General features: G+C 40.7%; 1 protein-coding gene across 2 annotated transcripts in view; it reads left to right on the top strand.

Moving 5' to 3' along the window:
- The first annotated feature begins 985 nt into the window (after window positions 1-985).
- Window positions 986-19,329, top strand: part of NXPE4 (neurexophilin and PC-esterase domain family member 4) — a 28,328-nt gene continuing 9,984 nt past the window's right edge. For both annotated transcript variants that reach the window (XM_017523320.2, XM_017523319.2), the window contains exons 1-4: window positions 986-1,860; window positions 2,682-2,787; window positions 16,734-17,467; window positions 18,071-18,132. In XM_017523320.2, the coding sequence (XP_017378809.1) occupies window positions 2,692-2,787; window positions 16,734-17,467; window positions 18,071-18,132 (892 nt within the window). In that variant the 5' untranslated portion in view covers window positions 986-1,860; window positions 2,682-2,691. The remainder of the gene's footprint in view (window positions 1,861-2,681; window positions 2,788-16,733; window positions 17,468-18,070; window positions 18,133-19,329) is intronic.

Here is a 19,329-nt window from a genome sequence, read left to right as displayed (position 1 = left end):
ATGGAGAACCGCGGCTCCGGGGCGCCGACAAAGCAGCCGCGCGGGGCAAAGCAGCGGCGCTGGCCGAAACAGCCGCGCTGGTGACCGTGGAGCACCTCTGCCAGGGAATTTCCTAGTCTGTGGGCAATAAAAACACGGCGTCCACTCACCCTCTGCGCTTTCACTGGGAGCTGCAATCCTGAGCTGTTCCTAAACGGCCATCTTGGATCCACCCCTCCGTTCCTCTATTTCTTAAAAGGCATTTCCTAGAACCACAAGATACTCCAGGTTCATCCCATATCCCCTGACAAAGGGATGGAATCAACGAGCCACTTCTCCAAGAAATTCTGGCTCACTTTATTGGAGAATTAAGAAACTAAGGCCTAGGCACTAGGAGTCATTACTTTTAGGGCTTCTTCATGGACAGAGCTTGAAAATATATGACTGTGTGCATGAACCCATGTATACATACGAATGCATATTTATCCATCAAAAAACTCTGAATGCATACTGATAATTCTAATTCCAACTAAATAACACAAAGTTAATTTTAATATATCCATTACATTTTCTTGTTTATAATTTCTTTCTCCTAAAATATTTTGTTTTTTTATAGAAAAAGTTTGTCCATCCCTGGTTTATATCATTCAGATATCAGATCACCGTTCATATATTTGAATTTAAGGATATATTGGAAGAAGTTTTCTATGTTCCATTTATTTTTTTTCCTTCTATTGGGCTAATCAAATATTTTTTATTTCATTGAATCTTCATTGTTGATTTATTATGTGTACCACTTTTTAAAAGAAATATTTAGTGGTTATACTAGGGTTACAATTTTTTAAAAATTAATCAGAGTCTGCCTTCAAGTAATATTATCCCACGTCACACATGGTGTAAAGACTTCAAGATAGTTTTTCCAACTTCCTAATTTTTATCCTTTGTGATTTTGTTGTTATACATATACACTATAAACACACAGTGTTAGAGATCAAAAGGATGGGAATCTTGGATTCAGCCCTTTTTCAAAGTTCATCAGATGACCTGCACAAATCATTTGAACTTTCTTCAGTGCTCTTGGTTCTTTAAGCCAAGTACATCCATTATGCCTACCTCATAAGAAGATTCTAGGGCAGCAGAAATGAACTAATGGAGGGAACAACAGGGCAAGCAGCTACTCCTTCCTGTGGGCACTGGTACAGCTGTCTGGCTGCCTGCTCTTTCCAGCACTGTTTTTATCAAGAATACAAATCCCGGATGGGTTCAAACCCATGACTATAAGCTATCATTCTGTTAGTCTCAGATGCAATTAATATTATTGTCTTCCCTATGTTATATTTTAGGGTTTTTTGGTTCAACTCAGCAAGTTGTATTGAAACATACTATGAATGATATAATATGCACTTGAACTGGTCTTGATGAAAAGGCTCAGATGAAAACTAGAAAGTTTGACTTTCCGTTGATGCTTATCTACTTTCAATCATTCGAAATTCTGGCTTCATTTACTCTTTTTCTCATCAGTTATTTATTGTAACTTACTAGAATTAGACTCAAAAAGCTCCAGGATTCTGAAATCATATAACTTACTATGCAGAGCACTTCATTTCTCCTTCCTACCTCTGCTTGAACTAATAACTATAGTTTATAATCCAGGCTCCTCCTTAAGGTGGAGGTGACATGCCTGAAACGTCTGTCTTAACCAAAACAAGCAGAAGGTTGTAAATCCATGCTAAAGGTCAACAGGCTTCAACTTATATCTGCAATTTATTTTGGTACAGAGGAGAGGTATACCAGTATCACACTAGTGGCTTCAGAAGAAATCCTTAACACCTAACTTACCAGAGATTTTATGTGTGGGATTGAACAATCTGTAAACTAAAGGTATGAAAATATTTACAAAATTGGGAAGGCGAGGGAAAAGTGTAAAATTTATTTTTGGGTGCAGAAACATCTAATGCCCATGTATAAACTGGCAATCTGGAGCGAAAGGTGCTTCTAGGGGTGGGTAAATTTTGAGGGATTGAAATTTTTAGAAGGGCAGCATTCATGCAATCTGATGTTAAAAGAACTTGGAATTTCAGTGCAAAGACAGATGTTAAGATGAATCATACAGAAACATTGATAAAGCCTGAAATTTTTTAAAAGTAAGAGGTATGAGTTTTTAAATAATTCTTTTCAAGCTTGAAGGGTGCTAGAAAGCCTGCTAAAATGGAAAACATATTAACAGATTGGCATTAAGGAAACAGAAAAATGAATTTACATTCAACAGGCACTGTGATGATGTGGTTCTCAGTGCCAATATTTGCTGGAATATTTCGTGTCTTCCCTTAGGTTTAAGGGAAGAGAACAGGGAACCTGATCATTAGGTGACAAACAGTCTGGAGAATTCACCTAGACATGAGCAAGCTGCATCCTTCAGGCTCTTAGCTGCTCAGTTTCTTAGAGTTTACAGTGGGCTCCATGGAATATCTCTTCTGTAGAACGTATAAACTGATAGCTAAAAGACAGCACCTCGGAGATACCAAGTACAACTGGGAGGCTGAAGCCTTACTTCTGGGAGTTATTTATCTGAGGCTAAAAAGTAATCATGAGCCAAAAAAAATTCAAATGTTTTCCATGTTTTCTTGCTTTTCTGTTCTGTTTTGTTGTATGTTTTTGTGCTTGTCTCTTGTAGTATCCTAATTGTCTCTTGTCTCTTGTAGGATCCTAATCATGAAAATAAGTATAATAAATTATAAGCTGCTATTGGCACTGTTGTTTATATTAGCCTCCTGGATCACTTTTACAGTTTTCTGGAACTCCTCAAAGGTAGGAAACGCTTTATTTATGTGGTTTACAAAAGCTTATTTTTACTTGTTACCTCATCTGTTCTAGGAGAGGCTAAACTACAAGACTTATAGATTATATAGGAGGGGAGTTTCAATAGCTTAGATATCAAACAACATACCTGATAATCATTAAGTAATATGTGAGAGAATAAGACTGTGTGTGTGTTCACACATACACATTCTTTCTTTGTCACATATAAATTCATTGCACCTATCTTCTTGCAATGCATAGCTCACCTTTTTACTTTCTTTAAGGGAATATCTGAAGAACAGAATATGTATATTTTTGGTTCTCCTTTGATTTTTGTAATTTTTAATGTTTGTGGGTATAAAGTAGGTATATGTATTCATGGGGTACATATTTTGATACAAGCATACAATGCATAGTAATCACATCAGGGTAAATGGGGTATTCATGTCCTCAAAAGTTTATCCTTTCTTTGTGCTACAAACAATACAATTATACTCTTTTAACTATTTTTAAATTATAAAATAAATTATTAGTGATTGTACTTACCCTGTTGTACTATCAAATACTAGATTTTATTCATTCTGTCTAATCATATTTTTGTACTCATTAACTAACCCTACTTCCCCTTCATGCCCCCATCATTCTACTCTTTAACTCCATGAGTTCAATTGGTTTAATTACTAACTTCCACAAATAAGAACATCTAAAGGCTATCTTCTGTGCATGGCTTATTTCACTTAACATCATGACCTCCAGTTCCATCCTTTTTGTTGTGCAAATAACAGAATCTTGTTCTTTTTATGACTGAAAACTACTCCATTGTGTATGTATACCATATTTTCTTTATGTATTTGTCTGTTGATGGACACTTAGATTGCTTACAAATCTTGGTTATTGTGAATAGTGCTGCAATAAACACGGGAGTGAAGATAGCTCTTGGATATACTAATTTCCTTTCTCTTGGGTATATACCTAGCAGCAGGATTGCTGGATCATAAGGTAGCTCTATTTTCAGTTTTTTAAGGAATCTCAAAACTTTTTTCCATAGTGGTTTTTACTAATTACATTCCCACCAGCCGTGTGCAAGGGTTCCCTTTTCTCCACATCCTTACTAGCATTTGTTACTACTTGTCTTTTGGGTAAAAGCCATTTTAACAGGAGTGAGATAATACTACATTTTAGTTTTGATTTGCATTTCTCTGATACCAATGATGTTGAGCACCTTTTCATATACCTGTTTGCCATTTGTATATCTTCTTTTGGTAAGTGTCTATTTAGATCTTTTACCTATTTTTAAACTGGATTATTAATTTCTTTTTGCTATAGAGTTGGTTGAGTATCTTGTATATTCTGGATAGCAATCCCTTGTCAGAAGGATACTTTGCAAATATTTTCTCCCATTCTGTAGGTTGACTCTTCACTTGATTAATTCCTTTGCTGTGAAGAAGTTTTTAGTTCTATATAATCCCATTTGTCTATCTTTGCTTTTGTTCTCTGTGTATTTGAGGTCTTATTCAAAAATCCTCTGGCTACATCAGTGCCCTGAACCGTATTCCCTGTGTTTTCTTCTAGTATTCTCATACTTTGGGTTGTACATGTCAGTCTTTAATTCATTTTTAACTGAGTTTTGTATATGGTGAGAGATAAGGGTCTAATTTCATTATTTTGCATATGGTTATTCAGTTTCTCCAGCACCATTTATTTTAAACACTTTTCTTCCTTATTGTATGTTCTTAATGACTTTGTCAAAAATCCAGATGGCTGGAAATATGTGGATTTATTTTTGGGGTCTCTATTCTGTTCCATTGGTGTATGTGACTATTTTAATGCCAGTATAACACTGTTTTGTTTACTATAACTTTGTAGTGTATTTTGAAGTCACGTAATAAATTGCCTTCAGCTTTTTTCTTTTTGCTCAGAATTGCTTTAGCTATTCTGGGTCTTCTTTGTTTCCATACACATTTTATGATCTTTTTTCTATTTTGAGAAGAATGTTATTGGTGTTTTGATAAGGTTTTCTTGAATTTGTAGACTGCTTTGGGTAGTCTGAACATTTTAACATTTATTCTTCTAACCTATGAACATGGAATATATTTCTATTGTGTGTGTGTGTGTGTGTGTGTGTGTGTGTGTGTGTGTGTGTGTGTGTTCTCCAATTTCTTGCATCAATTTTTATAGTTTTCATCGTAAAGATCTTTCACCTCTTCAGATAAATTTATTCCTAGGGTTTTATTATAGCTACTGTAAATTAAATTGCTTTGTTGATTATTTTTCAGGTTGTTTGGTATTGGTGTATAGAAATGTTACTGATTTTTATATGTTGATTTTGTATCCTGCAACTACACTGAGTTTTAAAAATCAGTTCTGACAGCTTTTCACCGAAGCCTTTGGGGTTTTCCAAATATACGATTATGTGGTCTGCAAACAGGGACAATTTAACTTCCTTCTTTCCAATTTGTATGCCCTTTATTTATTTCTCTGGTCTAACTGCTCTAAGACTTCCAATACTACGTCAAATAAAAGTGGTGAAAATGGTCAACACTGTCTTGTTCCAGATCTAAGAGGGCTTTCAACTTTTACACATTGAATGTAATGTTAGCAGTGGGTTTGTTACGCATGGTTTCGATTGTTTTGAGGTACATTCCTTTTATACCTAATTTGTTGAGATTTTTTATTGGAAGCAAAGTTGAATCTTATCAAATACCTTTTCTATTGAGACAATTATATAATTTTTGTTCAATGAGAGGGGTCCACCTGACAAATGGAATTTCAAAAAAATTAAGGACATAATATACCCTGGCCAATATCTCAGATACTCCTTGCAGCAAGGGCTGTTAGTCCAGATGTTTCCTGTTCAACCACAGATTTGTAGGCCACTGCTTTTAGGAAACAGGGATCTGGAATTCCATGCGGGGGCATGTTTGGAAAGCCCATGCATTATTCTTTACATCATAGTACTGTGTATCAAGGTGTTACTTAGAGCATGCCATTCCACTCAGGATTTTCAACCAGTAGGAGAGGCTGGATTTTGAAAGTCCCCCCATAGGGCTTCCAATCCTTTTAGATTACCCCTATTGCATTTTCTTCCCCAAGTCTCTGAGCTATTAGCAATCACAGTATGTCCGGGTGCAGTGGCACAAGCCTTTAATCCCAGCACTTTAGGAGGCCGAGGTGAGTGGATCACGAGGTCAAGAGATCGAGACCATCCTGGTCAACATGATGAAACCCCATCTCTACTAAAAATACAAAAAATCAGCTGGGCATGGTGGCGCATGCCTGTAATCCCAGCTACTCAGGAGGCTGAGGTAGGAGAATTGCCTGAACCCAGGAGGCGGAGGTTGCGATGAGCTGAGATCACGCCATTGCACTCCAGCCTGGGTAACAAGAGCAAAATGCCATGTCAAAAAAGAAAAAAGAAATCACAGTGTGATGCTACAATATTTGAGATCTCCCATGTATGGTCCTTCCTTACTGCTTTTAAAGCAGAGGAAAGCATTTCCTATTACCTGGTCAACTTTTCCCAGCCTGAGGGTATAAAGTTTATCTTTGGGGTAGAGTGTTTCCTGGCACCAGGGGGCGGGGGGAAGTGTTTTCCTGGGAGGAGTTAGTTGCACAGATGAAAGTGTTTCCATACTAATATGGTTTAGCTGTGTCTCCACCCAGATTTCATCTTGAATTCCCACATGTTGTGGGAGGGACCCGGTAGGAGTTAATTGAATGACAAGGGCAGGTCTTTCCCATGCTGTTCTTGTGACAGTGATATAAGTCTCATGAGATCTGATGGTTTTAAAAACAGGAGTCTTCCTGCACAAATTCTTTTCTCTCTCTTTGCCTGCTGCCATCCATGTAAGATGTGACTTGTTCCTCGTTGCCTTCTGCCATGATTGTAATGCCATATGGAACTGTAAGTCCCATAAACCTCTTTGTTTTGTAAGTTTCCCAATCTCGGGTATGTCTTTATCAGCAGTGTGAAAATGGATTAATATACAAACCATGTCCCATTTGTGCCTGATAGGTCTTTAAGGGTCAAAGGTAAAGCTAACAAAGGGAATCCTAAGATGGTAAGTTCCAGGTAATCCAGACATTGCTTAGTGTTATTGAACTGAACAAACCACTCAGGATAGACCCAGCAATTAGTCTTGTTGTCTAAATGGGCCATGGCTGATAGTGTAGAAGCTAAAGGGTGTGATGTTTCACTAAATCCAGTAAAAAGTCCTAGGAGGCTCAGTGATCGTAAAATTCTTCATGTTCACTTCTTGTTGGTAACTATAATCCTTGCAAGTATGCATCAAGAAGAAGCTCCAATATTTGATGGTGAATCTCGAGAGGACAAGTAGAAATGACTGAATGTACCTGGTAGGGTAAAGGTGAGACTGAGTAGGATGAGTAGCCCTTACTCATTTACTTATTTTTTATGATTTTCAGCTTAAGATCTCATATTTCTTCACATTAATATCCAGGACATTCCTCGGTGCTGTCAGGGGTTACTCTCTCAGCTTCCCAGGCTTTGACTTGAGTGTGATGTATCCAGGAGTTGATACAGGTGACTTTTATCACTGAGAGGGTTGAAAGGAGGATGATGTAAAGTCCTTCCCAGCTTGCACTTAGGAAGAGAGAGAAAGAAGGGAGAGGTTTTACCAACACAAAATCTCCTGGGTTAAATAAAGGTGGTCCTATTTTCTTAGAGTTAGGCTTGGCTAGTTAATTCCTGTTGAAAGTGAGCCAGAGAGGTTACATGCTTAACCAATTCAGAGGTCTGTTGGTGTGATAAGAAATCATTGGTAAGAAAAGGCCATCCATACAGAATCTCAAAAGGGCTCAGACCTAACTTTGAAGGGATATTTCTACCTTAGAGGCCTTTTCTTTATGCCATACAAATGCTTCTACCCAGTTAGTGGAAATACATACACATGTCGAGTGGTATTGGATGCTTTTCAACTTTGGCATGTGGGTAAAGTCTATTTGCCAGTCCTCCCCAGGATAGTTTCCCATCCTTTAGGTTAGAGGAGGAAGGAGACACCATTGAGGGGATTATTTTTAAGACAGAGTTCACAGGCATTAACAACCTGTTTGACTGTTCCTAATAAATTCTCTCCTGAAAGCAATCTCTGAGAGAACTGATAAGTTTTCTTTCTTTCCCAAGTGAAAAGCTTGGTGAAGGATTTTAAGGACTTTCCATTGGCTTAAGGCTGGCAAGTGGAGTTTGCCATCCTCTGACTGTAGTTGTCCTGAGGGCTGGAAAGTATAGCCTCAAGAAATGGCACATTCTATTTCTGCAAGGGAGTACCGACACTTGATTTCTCTTATGGAGCCTTCCCAGACTAGATGGGCTTCCAGTTGATGCCATGAGGCTCTCTTGACACTGACTTGGCTGCCTGATCTGCTAACTTATTTCCTTCAGTTATTTCATTTGTTCCCTTCTGATGTCCCTTACAATACATCACTGCTACGTCTCATGGAAGAGAAACTGAGGATAATAACCTGTTACTTTCCTGGTGGTATTTTATAGTAGATCCATTAGTGATAAGAAAGTGTCTTTCCTTCCAAATGGTAGTATGAGCATGGAGAACTAAGAAAGCGTACTTGGAGTCACTGTAGATGTTAGCTGTCTTTCCCTTGCTTAATTCAAGTGCTCTTGTAAGAGCTATCAGTTCAGCTAGTTGAGCACTTGTACCTGGAGAGAGAGGTGTACTTTCATTACCATCATTCAGAGTGAGTACTGGATATCCTGACTTCCGGACTTCTTGCTCTACAAAGCAACTGTCATCTGTGAAGATGGTCCGGTCTGGATTTTCCAGGGGAGTTTCCCTGAGATCCTCCCTCGCTGCATAGGTCTGTACCACAACTTTCTCACAGTCATGTTCAGTTTCCCCAGTTTTCTGGGGGAGGAAAGTGGCTGGGTTTAGGCAAGAATCAGTTTTCAACTGAATTGCTGACCCTTCTAACAGCAGAGCCTGATATTTAAGAAGCCAGGTGTCTGTTAGCCAAAGGTCTCCCATAAAAGACAGCAATCCTGCTATATTATGTGGGGTATAAACAGTTAAGCCATTTTCCAGGGTTAATTTGGTGATCTCTGGTACCAGTAGGGCCAACATGGCAATGCTCCGAGGCATGCTGGCCATCCTTTACCCACCAAACCAAGTTTCTTACTCAGGTAGCCCCCTGGCTGTTGAGCTGGTCTTCAGGCCTGAATTAAAATTCCGAGGCCCATTCCTTTCCCTTCTGATACATAAAGATTGAAGGCCCTCCATACAGGAGTGCTGAGGGCTGGTACCTTAAGTAAGGCTTGCTTTAGCTGGCTAAAGGCCTTTTGAGCTTCAGGTTTTCAGGTTAGGAGATGAGTTTCAGCCATTTGAGTTTCTTTTATGAAGTAGTATAGAAGGGTCAGGTGTGGTGGCTCACGCCTGTAATCCCAGCACTTTAGGAGGCCAAGGTGGGTGGATCGCCTAAGGTTAGGCGTTAGAGACCAGCCTGACTAATATGGTGAAACCCTGTCTCTACTAAAAATACAAAAATTAGCTGGGCATGGTGGCAGGTGCCTGTAATCCCAGCTACTTGGGAGGCTGACACAGGAGAATCACTTGAACCCAGGAGGCGGAGGTTGCAGTGAGCTGAGGTTGCACCACTGCACTCCAGCCTGAGCAACAAAGAGTGGAACTCAATCTCAAAAAAAAAAAAAGGAAAGAAAGAAGTAGTATAGAGTATGATCTATCTCACCATACACAGGTATCCATAACCTTCAAAGTCCTGTAATGCCCAAAAATCCTGTTAGTTGCTTAAAGGTTTTAGGGAGGGGGAAGGAAGAAATGGACTTAATTCTTTCTTCTCCTAATGCTCTGGTCCCTTCAGACAGCAGTAAACGAAGGTGCTTTACCAAGGTTTTGCAAAGCTGGGCCTTAGATTTTGAAACCTTATATTTTCTGTCAGCTAAGAAATTAAGAAAAGCTTTAGTGCCTTCCCAAGACGTTTCCTCAGCTGGGGCACAGAGCAGTATATCATCCACATATTGCAAGCCCCTGACCTGAGGATGGGAAAACTCAGAGAGGTCCTTTGACAATGCCTGTCCAGACAACTGAGGGATTACCTCAAAATCCCTGAGGCAGCACCATCCATGTTAACTAGACAGTTTGGCCAGCGGGATCTTCAAAGGCAAACAGGTTTTGCGAGACAGGATGTAATGATATGCAGAAAAAGTCATCCTTTATATCTAGGACTGTAAACCATTTAATTCCCTCTGGTATTTGGGTTAGCAAGATATAGGTATGAGGTACTACCAGATGGATTGGGACTATGGCCTCATTAATGAATCTCCATTCTGCATTGGGTTTTTGTGCTTCTAATATTGGGGTGTTATAGGAGCTGTTACAGAGTTTAAGGAGGCCCTGTATCTTCAGATTATTAATAATGGCTTCCAGCTTTTTCCTAGCCTCTGGCTTTAGGGTATATTGTCTCTGATTAGGAATAAAAGTGGGATCCTTAAGATGGATTCAGACTGGCCTAGTGGTTACAGCTCAACCTATTCTTTTCTGAGTTGCCCACACTTCTGGATTGATATTAGCTTCCACTGGAGGAGACAGAGAGTTTTTCCTGGAGCTAGAAAGATACTGGCCCCCATGCAAGCTAGAATGTCTCTACCTAATAAAGGTATGATTAAAAAGTCACATGTAAATAATAGGTCCCCCCAACTGCAACTAAGGGGTTGAAAAAAAAATATCAGATTAGAGTTTTTTTGAGACACCTCTCATGGTCATGCTATGGGAAGTGGGGAGGCCTGGATTATAGAGGAGAAAAGAGAGGCTGGCTCCAGTGTCCAGAAGGAGGTCCACCTTCCTTCCTTCCTTTACTTTCCAGAATTACTGGGCCTCCTGTTGATAATGGCAGTTTGAGTCATTGGAGCTGGCAGCTTGAGCCCTGGAACCCATCAGTCCTGCCGGGCCTGAGACTGGTTCTGAACCCAGTGACCTCCATCTCTGGGGGCAGTCCAGATATTAGTCCAATCACCAGTGGTCCCTACCACAGGCTACAGGGGTCAAGGTGGCTTCTTCTGGCTTCCTGGGCACTTCTTCTTAAAGTGCTCTGACTTCCCATACCAATAGCAACTTCCCATACCTCCTGGTCCCTACTATAAAAGACCGAGGTGGCCACCCTCAAGAGAAGTTCTCCAAAATGCTATCTAGCCCCATAGCCTGCGTCTGTAGTTTTCTTCTAATACCGGGAGCTGCCTGTGTAGTAAACTTGTCATTTAGGATGAGCTGTCCCTCAACTGAATCAGGGGACAAGGAGGTGTGTTTTATTAGTGCCTTTTTCAGCCTTTCCATAAAGGCTGTGGGATTCTCATCTGGATTTTTGTCTACCATGGACAGTTTAGAGTAATCAAAAAGTTTGGCCCTAGTTCTTCACAGGACCCCCAATATGTACATTAAAAAGTGTTTCCTTTTCTATTCATCTGTGACGTCACTGGGGTTCTAATCAGGACTGCAAAGAGGTATTGCCACTCTTCCTATTGGGAATGATGGTTCCCTATTTCTTCACTTTCCCTATTTTCTTTTTGGCCTACTGTAGGAGACACATTGCTTGTCTTCGAATTTCTCTGCTGCCTGTATGGCTGCCTGTTTTTCAGTTGAAGTTAGTGTTTGGCTTCGGAGAAGCATAACAGCCCTCCATGAGAGGTTAAATACCTGAGTTAAATTGTGGAAAGCTTCTATATACCTATCAGAGTCATCAGAAAATTGGCCTAAGTTTCCCTTTATTTGCCTAAGATCCTGCAATGAGATGGGAACTCTAGTGATATCACCTCCATTGAGCATTTCCTGTAAGGATAAGACTGAAGCTGGGGTAGTGGGAAGTTTTGGAGATGGAGCTGGAGGAACTGATGACACAGTTGGAGGGGTCCCAGATAGGGAGGACATGAAGGGCCTGGATACTCAATAGCTGCCTCAGATAGTTCCCCTGGAAGTAGCTTCTCTAGTTTTGGGGAATCATTCCCTTTGGGCCCTCCTGATATGACTACTAAAAGAGCTGAGTCAATTGTGCAATGCTTGCAAAGTTCTGGGTTGTCTCACAGGGCAAAGAAAGCCTGTATATAAGAGGACTTCTGACCATTTGCCCTTCCGTCTACAGAAAATATCTAATTGTTGGATAGTATTAAAATCAAGGCTTCCCTCTGCAGGCTAGGCTGGTTCAAGATGGTAAGCAGCCCACACCCTTATGCAAAAGAAAATGAGCCACGTTTTGTACAGAGTCTCAGGGTCAAAGGAATCCCAGTGCTTCAGAATGCATTCCAGAGGAGTGCAGACCAAAGATAGTCTGTTATTCATCTAGAAAGAGAAGCAAGAAAATAGGTGTCCCTTTAGTTGCCTTGCTTTCCTTTGGAATGGCCCAAGGCAGAGGGGAAGACAGTGGAGGCATCCCCTCAACTGTTTTACCTCCTTGGCTCCCTGAGCCCTGGCATCCATTGAAGGTGCTACCCATGGATGCAGGCATAACCCTCAGCTATGGAACCAGAGGAACCAACCAATTGGGATTACTCACGCTCACCTTTGTGATTCTAGCCGTCTGCTGGTAATTTCCCTTCAACTTCCTGGACCTGTGTGATCTGCATGACTCCTCAATAGATGGATCTTGTGAGAGACTACTTAACAGTTGCATTTGGGCAATGCCCTTTAATGGAGAGAGAATGCAGGTTTGAGCTCTACAATTTGCTATTATGGCCTGTACTACAGTATTTATTCTCTGGTTAACTTCTGGAATTAAAATCCCCTTACTATTCAAGTATCACTTTAATTGGAGGCAGAATAGGTACCTTAAAAAAAAGTAGGAAACAGACTTAAAAGAAAGTGGGACAGTGTTGAGACTAAAATTTGGTTTTGGAGGACCTTTTTCTCCTCATTGTTGAAGGCAGAGTTTTCCTGTTCACAGGAGTATAAAGCCTGGTCTCCAGTAGAGGAGCACAGAAAGGGAGAACTGGGAAGCTACAGTGTTTCAGCAAAAGGCCAACAATGTCCCTTATGGGATAGGGCTCCTATTCCACTAGGTGGTGATGTTGACCTTGAATTACCATGTGCTGTCCAGACCAATGGTAAAGAGAGAGATGTTCAGGAGGGTGGGAGGAAGGGAGGAGGCCCTCTGTGCCTAGAAAATCACAAAAACGGCAATCCCCTGAGCTATATTCCCAGGTACTATGGCATTTTCCTGTTCTTGCCTAACAGGATTACTTCACTGAACTGTAAAAATTCTCACAGCATTGCATACAGAGTGGATAGACGACATGGTCGTTATGGATAGGAAAGGAGAAATTTTGCAATAGAAAAAATTTGGAGTCCTGTTGCCATCACCCATCAGGCTGTTGGAGGCTGGAATTAGTACAGAAGCCTTTAGGTAACACCAGGTGTCTCCCTAGCCAGGAACCCTCAGTACCTCTTGACCTCTTCCAGCCCCACAGGACAGCTAGGCTCTCTGTAAAAGGAAACCAATTCGAAACAAAGCCAGCATTCCCACCATCCTAAGAACACTGGTGGATTAGCTAAGTTCTCCCCAGCAAGCCTATCCCCTGAGTCTTGTAAGGCTGGAAGCCATGCTGTTTTTAAATGGCTGATGGGGGCCCAGTATTTGGTTTGATTTTAAAATGGAAAGCAGAAGGCCTTGAAATGAAAAGAAAGACTTGGGGTCTGCTCCTATTCTCACCCTTCCAATGAATCTACCTCAGATCCCAGGTGGGCCCTCACAATTAACCTAGGTTCATTGTTTTACTCCAAGGAAATCAAGGATGTGGACATACAAGGAGTGAGATTAAGAGCAGAGATTTCATAGGCAAAAGAAAGAGAAAAGCTCTCTTCTGCAGAGAGAGGAGTCCTGAGTGGGTCTTCTGGTCCACAGTGAAGTGCAGGATATTTTATAGATGAGCCTGAGGAGGAGGTGTCTGATTTACACAGGGCAAGAAACATTGGTCAGACCAGGATGCCACCAGCACACAAATAACTGGTTAGGAGTAAGTGTACCATTTGCATAGCATACAAAGAAGCTGGCTGCCCCAATCTAATATTTTATTATGCAGATGGTTCTCTACCTGGCCAGCATCATGTTGCCTACTTTTTTACTGTACACGTGGTGACAAAGAAAAGGGAAGACAGAGCCTCCATGTTGAACATGCCTGGCCCTCAGGTAGCCCTTTTCTATTGACACAGCTGCCAGCATTCACCCATCCAAGCTTCCAGCTTGCTTATCTGTGTTTGCAGCTCAATTTTTCAGGCTTCTCATTGTTAGAAAAGAAATGATTTGGGGGATCCTTTCTGTTAAAAGGGAAGCCTTGCCAAGGACTCCTTTACCCTTGCTGTCTACTTAAATAATTTCTTTCTAGCTCTTGTTTCATTTCCTTTATATATTTAGGTCCTCTAAATGTTGAATGTATATATATATGTTATTTTTTCTTGATGAATTGATCCCTTTATTATTATATAATGACCTTCTTTTTCTCTTTTTAGTTTTTGACTTAAAGTGTAATTTATCTGATGTAAGTATGGTGACTCCTGCTCTCTCAGTTTCTACTTGCATGGAATATCTTTTTCTGTTACTTCACTTTCAGTCTGTGTGTGTCATTAAAGTTGAAGTGAATCTCTTCTAAACAGGATAGAGTTAGGTCTTGTTTTTTTATAATCTACTCAACCATTCTATGTCTTTGGGGTAGAGAGTATAGAAATATACCATCTTATTACAGAGTCTTACAAAAATAAAAATAGTATCTCAAAACTCCCCCAATTCTGCAGTTGGAGGGTGGCAGGAAACTAGACCACCATCCTCCACCTACAGAACTGGGAGAAGACAGACAGCAGGCAGTGTGAGTTTTTTGGCTCACTTGAGACCACTGAGAAGATATGAGAATGGAACCAATCTAAAAATGGCTGATGTTACCTTAGGAGCCTGAAAAGAACAGGGCATCCTTGAAGACCCAGCCACCCCTTCTAGAAAGCACAATAAAGGCACCTTTCCAAAGCTACTAAGCAGGCACTTGGCATTTCAGGATTTTTTCTTATGCTTGCACAAAAGTATTCCTTTCACCCAGACCTAGCATCCTTTATGCTTCAGAGTTAAGACCTGGAGAGGGATGGGTGGCAAGGTAGCTCCTAAAAGAGTTCACCCAGCACAGCTGCCCTGGGCTCAGGGTCTTGATTTCTGTCTAGTCCCTGGAGATATTTATATTTAATAAATTTTATATGAATACACAGAGAAACATAAAACATAAAATCTGAGGGTTTGGGAGGGAAATGTTGGGAACTAGACAGGAAGCCAGAGCTGGAGAGGTTTCCTCGGGCCAGTTTGACCTCCTCCTTGACCTCTTTGACTTCTGGCTTCTCCTTCTTGGTTTTTCTGCTCTTCTGTGACTTCTTTCATCTCTGAATCTCTCTTTTTCATCCTGTTTTAACCTCCTTGTATTTTGTGAAGATGGGAGAGATCTTGAGGCTGCCCTCTCCTGCCTCATCAGAGCTGAAGAACTCTTCCTCACAGGAAATTTATCTGTCTGAGAAACAGATGGAGATGAGCTTGTCAGGGTCTTCTTCAGTCTCATCACCACCCTCTTCAGGGATGGCATCCTCAGGAATCACACACATTTGGACTATAGACGGATGGGACCAAATTACCAAGTTCTCAAACAGCTGTCGTTTGATCTTCTCAAGTACTCATTAGTGTCTGGTTAGTCATATTGGAAGGACTGATGTAGGGCTTGAAATATGATCCAAAGTATTCAAAGTAGTCATTGTACGAAGGCTCATTAGGGATCTCCATATCCAGAGCCATGGCTATTTCTTATTTCCAGCGCTGAGCAACATTATAAATGGTATAAACGCCTTCTGCCATCATCAGCATAGGCAGGTTGAAGCTCTTGACAAATTCCACACACTTGGCATGCCCTTTGATAGTCAGATTAAAGCAATCTAACTGATCCCTAGACAAGGCATCTGAGCCATGCTGTAAGACCATGACGCTAGACAGGAACACCTCTATTACTTTGGACATGACCAGTTTGAAAATGTCCTCATAGGACTCATCATCAATCCCATCTAGGAGCAGGCAGTTAACAGCATAATATCTGCCTTTGCCAGCCCCAGTATCCCATAGGTTCCCATTTCCTGGGAAGTACTCTCTATATTTATGAAAGAATGTAGTCCTGACCTGGCCTATAATATAGAAGGCCTCTTCCATGCCATCATCATAGTGAACATCAACGTCAACATGCAGCATCCTCTGGTGATATTTTAGCAGTTCCAGAGTGGCACAGATTGTATCATTGATATAACAGAAGTCAGATGCCTTGAACTTCTTTGCATAGTGCAGGCCCCCAGCCCAATTCACAGCAATGTCCATCTGCTGCTTATTAAGTTTCACAGCACTTGCCACAGAGCCACCAGTGGACAAATGACAGAACTCAAACAGGCCATCAAATATTGGACAGTCCTCACTAATGTTGAATCTCTGCACCTGCTTGCTATACTCAGACATGTAATCGGGACAGATGAACACAAGAATTTAATGTAGTCATCACTGTGGTATTTGGTCATCTCCTCAGCATTGGCTTTGTGAGGGTGATGGGTTTCCATTTTTCAGTAGAAACCATAGTTGAGCAACAAACTGTGAGTTGTGTAGATTCAGTGAGGCTTTTTTGGGTTAACCTGTCCATAAAAGTAATTGCCAACATCCCTGTCGTAGTAGTAACAGACTTTCTGCAACCATCTTGCTCACCTCCTGTCCCTCTGTCCCCCCGTCCGTCAGTCTCCATTCTATGTATTTTTATTGGATAATTTAAATAATATTGATAATAGTATGTAAATAAATATTCAAAATCATAATAAGTAAAAATGACTAGGAACAGGTTAATTTCATGGCATTTTATACTTCCTGTCATTTCAGGTTAGGTATGCTCTAAATTTATCCATCTCATGTCACATTTGCTGTCATTTCAGCTTTGGTCTGCTCTAAACTTATCTATCTCCTTCCATTACTGGGATAACTCCACAAAGTCCATATTCCCTAAAATACCACTGATACCATTAAAGTCACTAACAGAAACTGAACTGAGAATAAAGGAAATCATGGAGAAACTAGACCAGCAGATCCCACCCAGACCTTTCGATCATGTGAACACCACCAGCAGCGCCACACACAGCACAGCCACCATCCTCAACCCTCGAGACACATACTGCAGGGGGGACCAGCTGGACATCCTGCTGGAGATGAGGGACCACTTGGGACACAGGAAGCAATATGGCGGGGACTTCCTGAGGGCCAGGATGTCCTCCCCAACTCTGATGGCAGGTGCTTCGGGAAAGGTGACTGATTTCAACAATGGCACCTACCTGATCAGCTTCACTCTCTTCTGGGAGGGCCAGGTCTCTCTGTCTCTGCTGCTCATCCACCCCAGTGAAGGGGTGTCGGCTCTCTGGAGGGCAAGGAACCAAGGCTATGACAGGGTAATCTTCATTGGCCAGTTTGTCAATGGCACCTCCCAGGTCCACTCTGAATGTGGCCTGATCCTAAAGACAAGTGCCGAATTGTGCCAGTACATGGACAACAGAGACCAAGAAGCCTTCTACTGCATGAGGCCTCAACACATACCCTGTGCTGCACTCACCCACATGTATTCTAAGAACAAGCAAGTTTCTTATCTTAGCAAACAAGAAAAGAGCCTCTTTGAAAGGTAAATATAATTACTTCTTGAGATTCCCTGTGCAAATATTGTGATTTGGCCTATATACTGATCCAAAGAAATGTCGTGTGTGTATCAACTTTGGGTGTCTTTAGCAAGAGCCTTTTGGGAAAGGATCTGTGAATTCATTTAAAGACAGTGCCCATCCTCTAGTAAACCACAAACTTTTTGAATATTTAATTTTTATCAAAGAGATAAAAAATAAATACAGAATAAAAACTAAAAGAAAATGAGAAATGCACATGTATATGTGTGTGTGCACATACATGGGGATTTCCTGAGAGCCAGGATGTCCTCCCCAGCCCTAATGGCAGGTGCTTCAGGAAAGGTGACTGACTTCAACAATGGCACATACCTGGTCAGCTTCACTCTGTTTTTTTCTGCATCTCCATAAATCCTCTTGCATATTTTCTGAGTAACTGTATCCCATGGCCTAATAGGCAAAGAAATGGAAATTTACTAAATGACCTGAAATTGAAGGTAGAATAATTGACTTATCTCTAAGAAATAACTGAAGCACTGGATAATCTAGCTTCTGTATGTTTCCTGATTTGAGGCCACCGATAGATTAATTTCCATTTTTGTGTTTTTAAGGTCAAATGTGGGTGTAGAGATTATGGAAAAATTCAATACAATTAGTGTCTCCAAATGCAACAGTAAGTATCCGTGTGTTTGGTGGGTGGTGCCTAGTTCTAGACCCACTTAAAGGGCTTCTTCTTTCTACTTGACTTTTTCACTGTTTCAGTCTTATCATACTCTGTTCATCTGGCTTATCTAAGGTTGGCCAAGATACCAGTTATCTAGGTGAGTGAATAATTGAATCACTGGGATATCATAAGCCTATTTTAGTAACTGTAACTCTCATCATGAGTCTATTTGTCAGACAATGAATTACCTGCCCATTTTATACAACTTTTAAACTTTAACTCTTTTCCAATTCTATACTCAGTTCTTTACCTCCCCACGACACCCCTTTTCATACCACTGCCATCACCTCTTTCCACATCACCACTAGCCTACCACCATCTAGAGGTTTCCAACCTGCCATCTGGGTGTCAATTTATTTTAATCCTTCCCTCTTGATCTTTGCCACCTTTCAAACAATTGTTAGCATACAAAATAGAACTTCCACATTTATATTTACTAGTTTCTCTCCAATTCCTTTGAATCCAAATAGCCTAGGAAATTCCTATCTAAAATGATTCAAGACAAGAGCTTTTAAGTCTCTGCAAGTTCAGCATTAAAGCTAATCACAAAAAAAGGAAAACCTTGCTAATCACTATAAACCTGTCTACACTGAAGTGTAAATATGTACCTAGATGTAGAAATGTTATTTTTCACCACACATGCAAGAGTACACTCATCCTAGTTGTTAAAATATTAAACCACTTCTTTCAGTTTAATGATAATCACTGCCCCAAACATGCCATGGGCTCCTCACCATCTTGGCTACCTCAGCCCTTGGATTCCCAGACTCTTCTAAGCCAATGATGAGGGGGTTAGTCCCTGGACTATCTTGGACCTCCAAGACTCTCTCCAGTCTATAGCTATATTCATTTGGATTGGCCAGTTCCCAAGCCAAACTAGTTAAACATTTTTTATATCACCTTTATTTAACTCAAAGGATTTTTATTTTGATGGTAGCATTTAAGACACTTACGTTGTGACAAACTTGGGGGCAAAGTGAGCTAAAATGATAGGATAATTGAGCTTCCATTCTATGCAAGAATTGATGACTTTATTTTCATAGAAAGGCTGGAAAATACTTAAATTTTCCCCCAGAAAGCCATTTTTTTTTCCTGGGAGGAAACATATACTCTTATAATGAACATTAATGAACATTATTTAGGAAA

Source organism: Cebus imitator, unplaced genomic scaffold, assembly GCF_001604975.1.
Source record: "Cebus imitator isolate Cc_AM_T3 unplaced genomic scaffold, Cebus_imitator-1.0 Scaffold28, whole genome shotgun sequence".
NCBI lineage: Eukaryota > Metazoa > Chordata > Mammalia > Primates > Cebidae > Cebus > Cebus imitator.
This window is presented reverse-complemented; position numbering and strand designations above follow the sequence as displayed.